The 12,500-nt window shown below is 44.0% G+C and overlaps 1 protein-coding gene across 1 annotated transcript in view; it reads left to right on the top strand.

The window, feature by feature from the left end:
• Positions 1-12,500, top strand: part of LOC140350826 (opioid growth factor receptor-like protein 1) — a 21,430-nt gene that overhangs the window by 8,821 nt on the left and 109 nt on the right. The window contains exons 3-7 of the mRNA XM_072436343.1: positions 698-776; positions 4,955-5,033; positions 6,041-6,107; positions 9,983-10,128; positions 11,825-12,224. Coding sequence (XP_072292444.1) covers positions 698-776; positions 4,955-5,033; positions 6,041-6,107; positions 9,983-10,128; positions 11,825-12,224 — 771 coding nt within the window. The remainder of the gene's footprint in view (positions 1-697; positions 777-4,954; positions 5,034-6,040; positions 6,108-9,982; positions 10,129-11,824; positions 12,225-12,500) is intronic.

Here is a 12,500-nt window from a genome sequence, read left to right as displayed (position 1 = left end):
TAAAATATATATATTCATGTTTTATGTACAAATACAGACACAGTTACCCGGTAAAATATATATATATATTCATGTTTTATGTACAAATACAGACACAGTTACCCGTTAAAAATATATATATTCATGTTTTATGTTTAATACAGACACAGTTACTATATTAGAGCTGGGTTTCGATTCAAATTTCGAGAATCGATTCGTTTTCTATTTTTACGTTTCAAAATCGTTTTTTTTCCGATTCACTCTGATCCCATCCGATTTCGATCTGATTTCCGATTTGATCCGGGGGTTAATGTTATTAAAAATGAAAAATGTATTTGAACCGTTTCCTTCACTTCATGACTGTGTAGAGAAGCAACATATTCAAACTAGTATTATATCAATATTAAACAGAGTATTGGTAGTTACTGATGGAAGACTGATGAAAAGGTTAAGGGTCAAGAAGATCATCCAGGAGTCCTGAATTATCTTTCTTGAAGGTAGATTGAAGTTCACTGAGGGAAATGCAGAAAAGAATTTTAATTGGAAAAAATAAAAATAAATAAATAAATATATATCGATCTTTGGACGTACGAATCGATAATCGGTCATTAATATGCAAATCGATTAAAAATCTGAAAATCGATTATTTCAACCCAGCTCTATAAAATATATATATATTCATGTTTTATGTTGAATACTGTGTGGGTTTGTTTTATAGAATTATAGAAAGTCTCGTCAGCCGAACGAATATCGAAACCTCCGTTTTTACCTGAACAAAATCCCTCTGGTTCCAGACGGTGAGTTTGACTTTATAAAGTCGTGTTTGTTTTACAAAAGTAGAAATATGATAATTTTGATAAACTGAAATTCCGTCTTCGCCTCTTAAAAAATGCCAAGGAAAAGTCGGTGAAACAACAAATGAAAAAACTCTTGCCTTATTTGTCGGTGTAATCCCTCATTCGTCCAGGCGTGTTCCATAGTAGAAAAAGCTTCAGTTGTAGTCATCTGGACTCAGTTAGAAAAAATAGACGTTTCGACTCTCATCCAAGAGTCATTGTCAATAAAAGAATTTAGATCGAGAACTCCGATATTAATACTGTTCTGTGGTAAGACCCGCCCATTGGGAGGAGCCTTCCTGAAGTAGAAGGAGTTGTTTGTTTCAACAGAAACTCCCCCCTTGTATCTACCGAGCCTATTCAGAATCTTAATGGGCTATTAGAATCCTCTTTGTCTTTGTGAGACCCTGGCTCAACCACCCTGAGGACCTGATTAGCATCTAAATGTCCTGGTCCTGGTCCTCTACCTTTCCAGGGGTTCAGTATACCATTATAAATAACAGGAAGATTAAACCTTAGCCCTCCATTTCTGTTTAAAGAAGGTCTTTCTTTTTTAACAAAAATAGCTTCCTTGACTCCTCTTTCAAACCATCTTTTCTCCTGCTTAAAACCTTCACCTCACCGTCTTCAAACGAGTGATTAGAGGCTTCAAGATGGAGATGCACGGCGCTCTGAGGTCCTGAACTTGTATTTCTTCTGTGCTGATAAAGCCTCTTGTGTAGAGGCTGTTTTGTCTCACCTATGTACCGTTCTTTACAGCTTTCTTCACTGCATTGGATCGAATAAACTACATTGCTCTGTTTTTGAGTAGTCACCTTGTCCTTTGGGTGAACCAGTTTTTGTCTTAAAGTGTTTCCTGGTTTAAAATAAACAGGGACTTCGTGTTGTCTAAAAATTCTCTGCAGTTTTTCCGAGAGGCCAGACACATAAGGGATAGAAACACCCTTCCTTCTCTGTTCAGTTTCCCTTTTGTCCTGCTTCTTGGTTCTCTTCACTCTGTTGAGAGCCCAAGCGGGGTAACCACAGGCTGAGAGGGCATTTCGGACATGTTTGTCCTCTTTCTTCTTGCCCTCTGAGCTGGTGGGCACACCTTGAGCTCTGTGTTGTAAGGTTCTGATCACCCCCAGCTTGTGCTGTAGTGGGTGGTTGGAACCAAAGAGCAGATACTGGTCCGTGTGTGTAGGTTTCCTATATACTTCTATTTGGAGTTTCTCGTCCTCTCCTCTGATCGTGGAACAATCAAGAAAGGCCAAGCGATTCTCCTTAGCGTCTTCTCTTGTAAACCTGATATGTGGGTCCACCGCATTGATGTGATCAGAGAAGGTTTCCAGCTCTTGTTCCTTGATTGTTACAAAAGTATCATCGACATAGCGGAGCCACAGTTTTGGGGCTATGCCTGAGAATGAGGCCAGTGCCTTCTTCTCAAAGTGCTCCATGTACAGGTTGGCCACTATGGGAGAGACGGGCGAGCCCATGGCACAGCCATGAATCTGTCTGTAAAATTGTCCCCGGAATTGAAAGTAAGTGGTGTTCAGACAGATGTCCAACAGTTTACATATGTGTTCAGGTGTCAGTTTGGTCCTTTCCTGTAGGGTGGTGTCTTCCTGCAGTCTGATCCTCACTGCTGCTACTGCATCAGAGGTCAGAGGTCGGGATGCAGGTGAACAGGGACACCACATCATATGAAACCATGAGGTCATCTGGCTCCAGTTGGAGATGTTTCACTTTATCCACAAAGTTGTGCGTGTTTTCCACATGATGTTCCGAATTCCCCACAAGCGGAGCCAATATAGTTGTTAAATGCTTGGCCACATTGTAGGTGATGGAATCTGTGCTGCACACTATGGGTCTGAGTGGAACCTCCTTTTTGTGTATTTTTGGAAGGCCATAAATGCAAGGCATGGCTTCCCCAGGATACAGTCTGTAATACAGAGGCTGGTCTATCGCTTCCTCTTTTTCCAGCCTTTGTAAACAGTCTATCACTTTCTTCTTGTAGCCACTGGTCGGATCTCTTTTCAAGCGCTCGTATGTGGTCATGTCCTCGAGGAGGGTGTGGACTTTGGCTTCGTAATCAGCTGCGTTGAGAATCACAGTGCAGCGCCCCCTGTCTGCTGGGAGGATGTTGATGCTATGATCTTTTTCCAGTGCTGAAAGTGCTTTACTCTCTTCAGCTGTGATATTTGAAGGCGGTGGTTTGGCACTCTTCAGGGTCGCTGTGACACGTAACCTCAGGTCTGCAGCCTCCGATTCAGTCATTTTGTTGTTTCTAATTGCAGTTTCAGTGGCTGTGATGTAGTTCTCTGTAGGGATGTGTTTAGAGGTGACAGAAAAGTTGAGACCTTCAGAAAGCACCTCCTTTTCTGCCTGTGTCAGAACACGATCTGATAGGTTCTTAATCCAATTGTTTTTGCTGGTCGCTAATTTGTCTGTCTCAGTCCTAATGTCTAGCTCGACCTCACCTGCATTCTTTTTGTTCAAAAGAATGTTGAACTTCTTGATTTGGCGTTCTTTGCTCTTCCTGTGCTGTGCTTCTTGTGCTGTCTGTGTAAAATCCAGCACTCTTTTGAAAGCTTCTTCAGGGAGTATGCTGGTTAATTTCTCCTGTAAAGTTCCTGTTCTGTCTTTCAATTTATCAATTCTGACGTTGTTTTCCTGAATCCTTTCACTGAGCATCTGCATAAGGCTCCTTCTCCAAATCTTCTCTGCTCTGTGTCCTCTGACCGGTGATTTGATCTGCAGGCTCTTCGGGATCATGTTGTTCTGTCTGCATCTAAGATTGAACCTCAAGTGGTTCCTGTTGTCTGCTAGTTTCCTGGCTGCAGATTCGAGTTCCCGAACTAAATCCAAGGTTTTAGGCCCAAAATTCTTGGAAATATGTCGGTGTAATCCCTCATTCGTCCAGGCGTGTTCCATAGTAGAAAAAGCTTCAGTTGTTTCATCTGGACTCAGTTTGAAAAATTAGACGTTTCGACTCTCATCCAAGAGTCATTGTCAATAAAAGAATTTAGATCGAGAACTCCGATATTAATACTGAACAGAGAAGGAAGGGTGTTTCTATCCCTTATGTGTCTGGCCTGTCGGGAAAACTGCAGAGAATTTTTAGACAACACGAAGTCCCTGTTTATTTTAAACCAGGAAACACTTTAAGACAAAAACTGGTTCATCCTAAGGACAAGTTGCCGACTCAAAAACAGAGCAATGTAGTTTATTCGATCCAATGCAGTGAAGAAAGCTGTAAAGAACGTTACATAGGTGAGACGAAACAGCCTCTACACAAGAGGCTCTATCAGCACAGAAGAAATACAAGTTCAGGACCTCAGAGTGCCGTGCATCTCCATCTTGAAGCCTCTAATCACTCGTTTGAAGACGGTGAGGTGAAGGTTTTAAGCAGGAGAAAAGATGGTTTGAAAGAGGAGTCAAGGAAGCTATTTTTGTTAAAAAAGAAAGACCTTCTTTAAACAGAAATGGAGGGCTAAGGTTTAATCTTCCTGTTATTTATAATGGTATACTGAACCCCTGGAAAGGTAGAGGACCAGGACCAGGACATTTAGATGCTAATCAGGTACTCAGGGTGGTTGAGCCAGGGTCTCACAAAGACAAAGAGGATTCTAATAGCCCATTCAAATTCTGAATAGGCTCGGTAGATACAAGGGGGGAGTTTCTGTTGAAACAAACAACTCCTTCTACTTCAGGAAGGCTCCTCCCAATGGGCGGGTCTTACCACAGAACAGTATTAATATCGGAGTTCTCGATCTAAATTCTTTTATTGACAATGACTCTTGGATGAGAGTCCAAACGTCTACTTTTTCAAACTGAGTCCAGATGACTACAACTGAAGCTTTTTCTACTTTCCTTATTTGGTTAAAAATGTGTTGAGAAAGTTGAAATGTTAAATATAATAATGGTTTGATGGTTGAGTATTATTGACATTTTCAGTGATATTCAACCTGAAATAAACAAGTAAATAACAACAAACACACAATCGACTAATCAAGGTAATTTACCAAGAGTAAAAGGTTCATAGTTGATTCTGAGATGTTTGTGGTGACGTCGACCTTTGACCTGCTCCGGCTCACGACCTTTGACCTGCTCCGGCTCACGACCTTTGACCTGCTCTAAATGAATGTTTTCTCTTTCAGGGATTTACATCGAGGAGATTCTGACTAAATGGAGAGGAGACTACGACAAACTGGAACACAACCACAACTACATCCAGTGGTGTGTGTGTGTGTGTGTGTCTGTGTCTGTGTGTGTGTGTGTGTGTCTGTGTCTGTGTGTGTGTGTCTGTGTGTGTCTGTGTGTGTGTGTTGTGTGTGTGTTGTGTGTGTGTTGTGTGTGTGTGTGTGTGTGTTGTGTGTGTGTGTGTTGTGTGTGTGTGTGTGTGTCTGTGTGTGTCTGTGTGTGTGTGTCTGTGTGTGTGTTGTGTGTGTGTGTGTGTGTGTGTCTGTGTGTGTCTGTGTGTGTGTTGTGTGTGTGTGTGTGTGTGTGTGTGTGTGTTGTGTGTGTGTTGTGTGTGTGTTGTGTGTGTGTGTGTGTTGTGTGTGTGTGTGTGTGTCTGTGTGTGTGTTGTGTGTGTGTGTGTGTGTCTGTGTGTGTCTGTGTGTGTGTGTCTGTGTGTGTGTTGTGTGTGTGTGTGTGTGTGTGTGTCTGTGTGTGTCTGTGTGTGTGTTGTGTGTGTGTGTGTGTGTGTGTGTTGTGTGTGTGTTGTGTGTGTGTTGTGTGTGTGTGTGTGTTGTGTGTGTGTGTGTGTGTCTGTGTGTGTGTTGTGTGTGTGTGTGTGTGTGTGTTGTGTGTGTGTGTGTGTGTCTGTGTGTGTGTTGTGTGTGTGTTGTGTGTGTGTGTGTGTTGTGTGTGTGTGTGTGTGTCTGTGTGTGTCTGTGTGTGTTAGCATGAGCGCCCACGTTAGCGTGAGCACTCGTTAGCGTGAGCGCCCACGTTAGCGTGAGCACTCGTTAGCGTGAGCGCCCACGTTAGCGTGAGCGCTCGTTAGCGTTAGTGCCCACGTTAGCGTGAGCACTCGTTAGCGTGAGCACTCGTTAGCCTAAACTCTCGTTTGGCACTAGTTGTTTTCATTTTTAAACTGTTTGTGGTGAAATGAAGAGGCAGTTTCACTTCTGCACTTTTCAACAGGAAGTGAGTTTATTTTAGATGAAAATGAAGCGTGAATATTGTGGTTTTAAAGAACAAATTATGAATATTGTTTCTTCACGTTCTTTTGTCCTCAGGCTGTTTCCTCTGAGAGAACAAGGGCTCAACTTTTACGCACACGAACTCACTCAGGAAGAGATTAAAGTAAGACAACCACAACAACAACAACAACAACACAACAACAACAACCACCACCATAACAACAACTACCACAACAACCACCATAACAACAACAACAACAACCACCACCATAACAACAACAACCACCACCATAACAACAACCCCCACAACAACAACCACCACAACAACAACAACCACCACAACAACAACCACCACAACAACAACAACCACCACAACAACAACAACCACCACCACCATAACAACAACAACAACAACAATACAACAACAACCACCACCACCATAACAACAACAGCCACAACAACAACACAACAACCACAACAACAACAACAACCACCACAACAACAACCACCACCATAACAACACAACAACAACACAACAACAACAACCACCACAACAACCACCACCACCACAACAACAAACACCACCATAACAACAAACACCACAAAACAACCACCACCACAAAACAACCACCACCACAACCACATCAACAACAACCACAACAACAACCACCACCACCATAACAACAACAAACACAACAACAACCACCACCATAACAACAACCACCACAACAACAAACACCACCATAACAACAACAACCACTACCACCATAACAACAACCACCACCACCATAACAACCACCACAACAACAACAACAACAACAACAACAACCACCACCACCATAACAACAACCACCACAACAACAACAACCACAACAACCACCACCACCACCACCACCACCATAACAACCACAACAACCACAACAACAACCGCCACCATAACCTCAACAACAACAACCACCACCACCATAACAACCACCACAACAACCACCACAACAACAACCACCACAACAACCACCACAACAACATCATCACAACAACAACCACATCATCATCAACAACAACAACAACCACAACATCACAACAACCACCACAACAACAACCACCATAACAACAACCACAAAAACAACCACAACAACCACCACCACAACAACTACCACCACCATAACAACCACCACCACAACAACAACAACCACCACCACCATAACCACCACCACCATAACCACCACAACAACCACTACCACCATAACAACAACAACCACCACCACAACAACAACAACCACCACAACAACAACAACCACCACAACAACGACCACCACAACAACAACAACCACCACAACAACAACCACCACAACAACAACAACCACCACAACAACATCATCACAACAACCACCATAACAACAACAACCACAACAACAACCACCACCATAACAACAACAACCACAAAAACAACCACAACAACAACAACAACAACAACAACCACCACAACAACATGCACAACATCACAACAACCACCACAACGACATCATCACAACAACCACCATAACAACATCATCACAACAACCACCATAACAACAACAACCACAACAACAACCACCACCACCATAACAACAACAACCACAAAAACAACCACAACAACAACAACAACCACCACCACAACAACATGCACAACATCACAACAACCACCACAACGACATCATCACAACAACCACCATAACAACAACAACCACCACCATAACAACAACCACAACAACATCACAACAACCACCACATCAACAACAACCACAACACCACAACAACAACCACCACAACAACAACAACAAGTACCACCACCACTATAACAACAACACAACAACAACCACCACCATAACAACAACAGCCACAACAACAACACAACAACAACCACCACCATAACAACAACCACCACAACAACCACCACCACCACCACCACCACAACAACAAACACCACCATAACAACAACCACCACCACAACAACAACAACCACAACAACCACCACCACCACCACCATAACAACCACCACAACAACAACAACCACCACCATAACAACAACCACCACCACAACAACAACAACCACAACAACCACCACCACCACCACCATAACAACCACAACAACAACAACCACAACAACCACCGCCACCATAACCTCAACAACAACAACCACTACCACCACCATAACAACAACCACCACAACAACAACAACAACCACCACAACAACAACCACCACCACAACAACATCATCATCACAACAACAACCACATCATCAACAACAACAACAACAACAACCACAACATCACAACAACAACCACCACAAGAACAACCACCATAACAACAACCACAAAAACAACCACAACAACCACCACCACAACAACTACCACCGCCATAACAACCACCACCACAACAACAACCACCACCACCATAACCACCACCACCATAACCACCACAACAACCACTACCACCATAACAACAACAACAACCACCACAACAACAACAACAACCACCACCACAACAACAACAACCACCACCACAACAACAACAACCACCACCACAACAACAACAACCACCACAACAACCACAACATCACAACAACCACCACAACAACATCATCACAACAACCACCATAACAACAACAACCACAACAACAACCACCACCATAACAACAACCACCACAACAACCACCACAACAACAAACACCACAAAACAACCACCACCACAACAACAACAACCACATCAACAACAACCACAACAACAACCACCACCATAACAACAACAAACACAACAACAACCACCACCATAACAACAACCACCACAACAACAAACACCACCATAACAACAACAACCACTACCACCATAACAACAACCACAACCACCACCATAACAACCACCACAACAACAACAACAACCACCACCACCACCATAACAACAACCACCACCACAACAACAACAACAACCACAACAACCACCACCACCATAACAACCACAACAACCACAACAACCACAACAACAACAACCACCACCATAACAACAACCACCACAACAACAACCACCACAACAACAACAACCACCACAACAACCACCACCACAACAACCACCACAACAACATCATCATCATCATCACAACAATAACCACATCAACAACAACAACAACCACTACATCACAACAACAACCACCACAACAACAACCCCCATAACAACAACCACAAAAAACAACCACAACAACCACCACCACAACAACTACCACCACCATAACAACCACCACCACAACAACAACAACCACCACCACCACCATAACCACCACCACCATAACCACCACAACAACCACTACCACCATAACAACAACAACAACCACCACCACAACAACAACAACCACCACAACAACAACAACAACCACCACAACAACCACAACATCACAACAACCACCACAACAACATCACAACAACCACCATAACAACAACAACCACCACCATAACAACAACCACAAAAACAACCACAACAACATCACAACAACCACCATAACAACAACAACCACCACCATAACAACAACCACAACAACATCACAACAACCACAACATCACAACAACAACCACCACAACAACAACAACAACATCACAACAACAACCACCACAACAACACAACCACCACAGCAACAACAACAACAACAACAACAACACATTTCACTTACAAACAGAATCAAATCCTTCTCAGCGTCCAGACTTATTCTTCCATCTTTGTTTAGTTGTGTGTGTCTCATTGTGTGTAAGATGGTTTCTTGTAGCATCTGAGCCTGATTTACCTCCAGCAATTTGAGTTTTTCCTGCAGATCTTTTTTCTTTTCCTCCCTATGTTTCTTTTTTGCCGTGGCTGTGGCTATACTTTGTCCTCTTCAAAGTGCTTTAGCTGCATCCCAGAGGACGAGGGACATTCTCATGTTTTTGTCTCGTATTAAAAAATATATCTTTTGCCATATTATCTTCTTTTAGTTTGTGGATGATAAAATAATTCAAACTCGTTTGTTTCTTGGAGGAATTCCAAAGCACGCGTGAAGCCAAGCGCCGCTTTGTGGCGGTGTATTCGCTCATGCTCGACTTTTATGGAGTCAAACTTCTTGATCGAAACGGAAAAGTGGCTCGAGCTGCGAACTGGGAACATCGCTTTCATCACCTGAACGAGTGAGTCCCGCTCTCTTCTGCATATTCTGCCTGTGTCTGCGTGTTCTGCCTGTGTCTGCGTGTTCTGCCTGTGTCTGCGTGTTCTGCCTGTGTCTGTGTGTTCTGTCTGTGTCTGCGTGTTCTGCCTGTGTCTGCATGTTCTGCCTGTGTCTGCGTGTTCTGCCTGTGTCTGTGTGTTCTGCCTGTGTCTGTGTGTTCTGCCTGTGTCTGCATGTTCTGCCTGTGTCTGCATGTTCTGCCTGTGTCTGCATGTTCTGCCTGTGTATGTGTGTTCTGCCTGTGTCTGCATGTTCTGCCTGTGTCTGCATGTTCTGCCTGTGTCTGCATGTTCTGCCTGTGTCTGCATGTTCTGCTTGTGTCTGCGTGTTCTGCCTGTGTCTGCGTGTTCTGCCTGTGTCTGCATGTTCTGCCTGTGTCTGCGTGTTCTGCCTGTGTCTGCATGTTCTGCCTGTGTCTGCATGTTCTGCCTGTGTCTGCGTGTTCTGCCTGTGTCTGCGTGTTCTGCCTGTGTCTGCATGTTCTGCCTGTGTCTGCGTGTTCTGCCTGTGTCTGCATGTTCTGCCTGTGTCTGTGGGCACAATGGAACAGGGCTGTGATTAAAGGTTAAATCCTCATGCGTCGCCTTCTTCACTTAAACAATGAAAGGTCTAAAGTCCTGATCATTACTGGGTTATTTTTCTAGACTTTTCTCGACTTCTTCTTCTTCTCCCCCCAAACCTTTTCTAGATTTTATCAGAAATAATTTATTTTTCTTTTAAACCAGACTTCAGGATTGGATTTTTTAAAATCCAATTTTGCTAATCAGATTTTTTAGAATATATTTTATTTTATCTTTTTTCACCCTTAGAACTGATTTGACTATTTTTCTAGATTTAACAGAACTTTCTTTCATTTAAATCAGTGAATCAGATTTTCAATTTCTAGCTTTGATTTGAATTGCAGTTTTCAATCAGATTTTTCTAGATTTTAATCAGATTTCTTTCTAGTTTTGAATGAGATTTTTCCAGTCTAAATGTTCCACTGAAGGATCAGGTTTAAAGGGCTCTAAAGCCTTTAACCCTTAAGTCCCAGAACAAAAGCTCCACAAAGTGACTCCTGATCTTCTTTGTTACACAGTTGGTTTTTTGTTTATTGCTCATTAAATCTGAAAATCCCATCGTGTTTCCGTAGTAACGCACCACTAACGACTTTCTGAGCCGAAAACTCAATTAAACAAACGTACCGGACACAAAATGGCGGCTCCACATGTGACGGACAATTCGACTAATGATGTGCAGAAGAAGAGTTTACACTGCTGTTGCCATGGTTACATGAGTCCAGCTTAGTCCTGGTTTAGTCCTGGTTTAGTCCTGGTTTAGTCCTGGTTTAGTCCTGGTTTAGTCCTAGTTTAGTCCTAGTTTAGTCCTAGTTTAGTCCTAGTTTAGTCCTGGTTTAGTCCTGGTTTAGTCCTGGTTTAGTCCTAGTTTAGTCCTAGTTTAGTCCTAGTTTAGTCCTGGTTTAGTCCTGGTTTAGTCCTGGTTTAGTCCTAGTTTAGTCCTAGTTTAGTCCTAGTTTAGTCCTAGTTTAGTCCTGGTTTAGTCCTAGTTTAGTCCTAGTTTAGTCCTAGTTTAGTCCTAGTTTAGTCCTAGTTTAGTCCTGGTTTAGTCCTGGTTTAGTCCTGGTTTAGACATTGAGTCTTTGTCTCCATGGTTTCCAGGTCTCAGCACAACTACCTCCGCATCACGAGGATGCTGAAGTCCTTGGGCGAGCTCGGGTTCGAGGCGTTCAAGGCGCCGCTGGTGCGTCTCTTCCTGGAGGAGGCGCTGTTGCGCGGGACGCTGCCCAACATGAAGCACAGCGCTCTAGAGTACTACGTGTACACCATCCGCCTGCCCGCCACGCGCCGACGCCTCCTGCGCTACGCCAGGACGCACTACCGGCCCCCATGCAACTTCATCTGGGGCCGCCACCAGAGGGGCCCGGGGCGAGGCGGGGGGCGGGGCGGAGGGCGGGGCGGAGGGCGAGGAGGCAGAGGGCGTGGAGGCCGGGGGCAGCGGGTACAGGGCGCCAAACCCAACGCCAGAACATCACCGACGAGAGGAAGGAGAGGGGGAGAGGTGAGAGAGGAAGAGAGGGGGAGAGAGAGAAAGAGGGAGGGAGAGAGAGAGGGAGGGAGAGAGAGAGAGAGAGGGAGAGAGAGAGGGAGGGAGAGAGAGAGAGAGAGGGAGGGAGAGAGAGAGAGAGGAAGAGAGGGAGAGAGAGAGGGAGAGAGAGAGAGAGGGAGAGAGAGAGGGAGGAAGAAAGAGAGAGAGAGGGAGAGAGAGAGGAGGAAGAGAGAGAGAGGAGGAAGGAGAGGGAGAGAGAGAGGAGAGAGAGAGAGAGGGAGAGAGAGA

The sequence above is a fragment of the Eucyclogobius newberryi genome, unplaced genomic scaffold, assembly GCF_026437365.1.
Source record: "Eucyclogobius newberryi isolate DKJ021-1_F unplaced genomic scaffold, fEucNew1.0.hap1 SCAF_8, whole genome shotgun sequence".
In the NCBI taxonomy this organism is placed as follows: Eukaryota; Metazoa; Chordata; class Actinopteri; order Gobiiformes; family Gobiidae; genus Eucyclogobius; species Eucyclogobius newberryi.
This window is presented reverse-complemented; position numbering and strand designations above follow the sequence as displayed.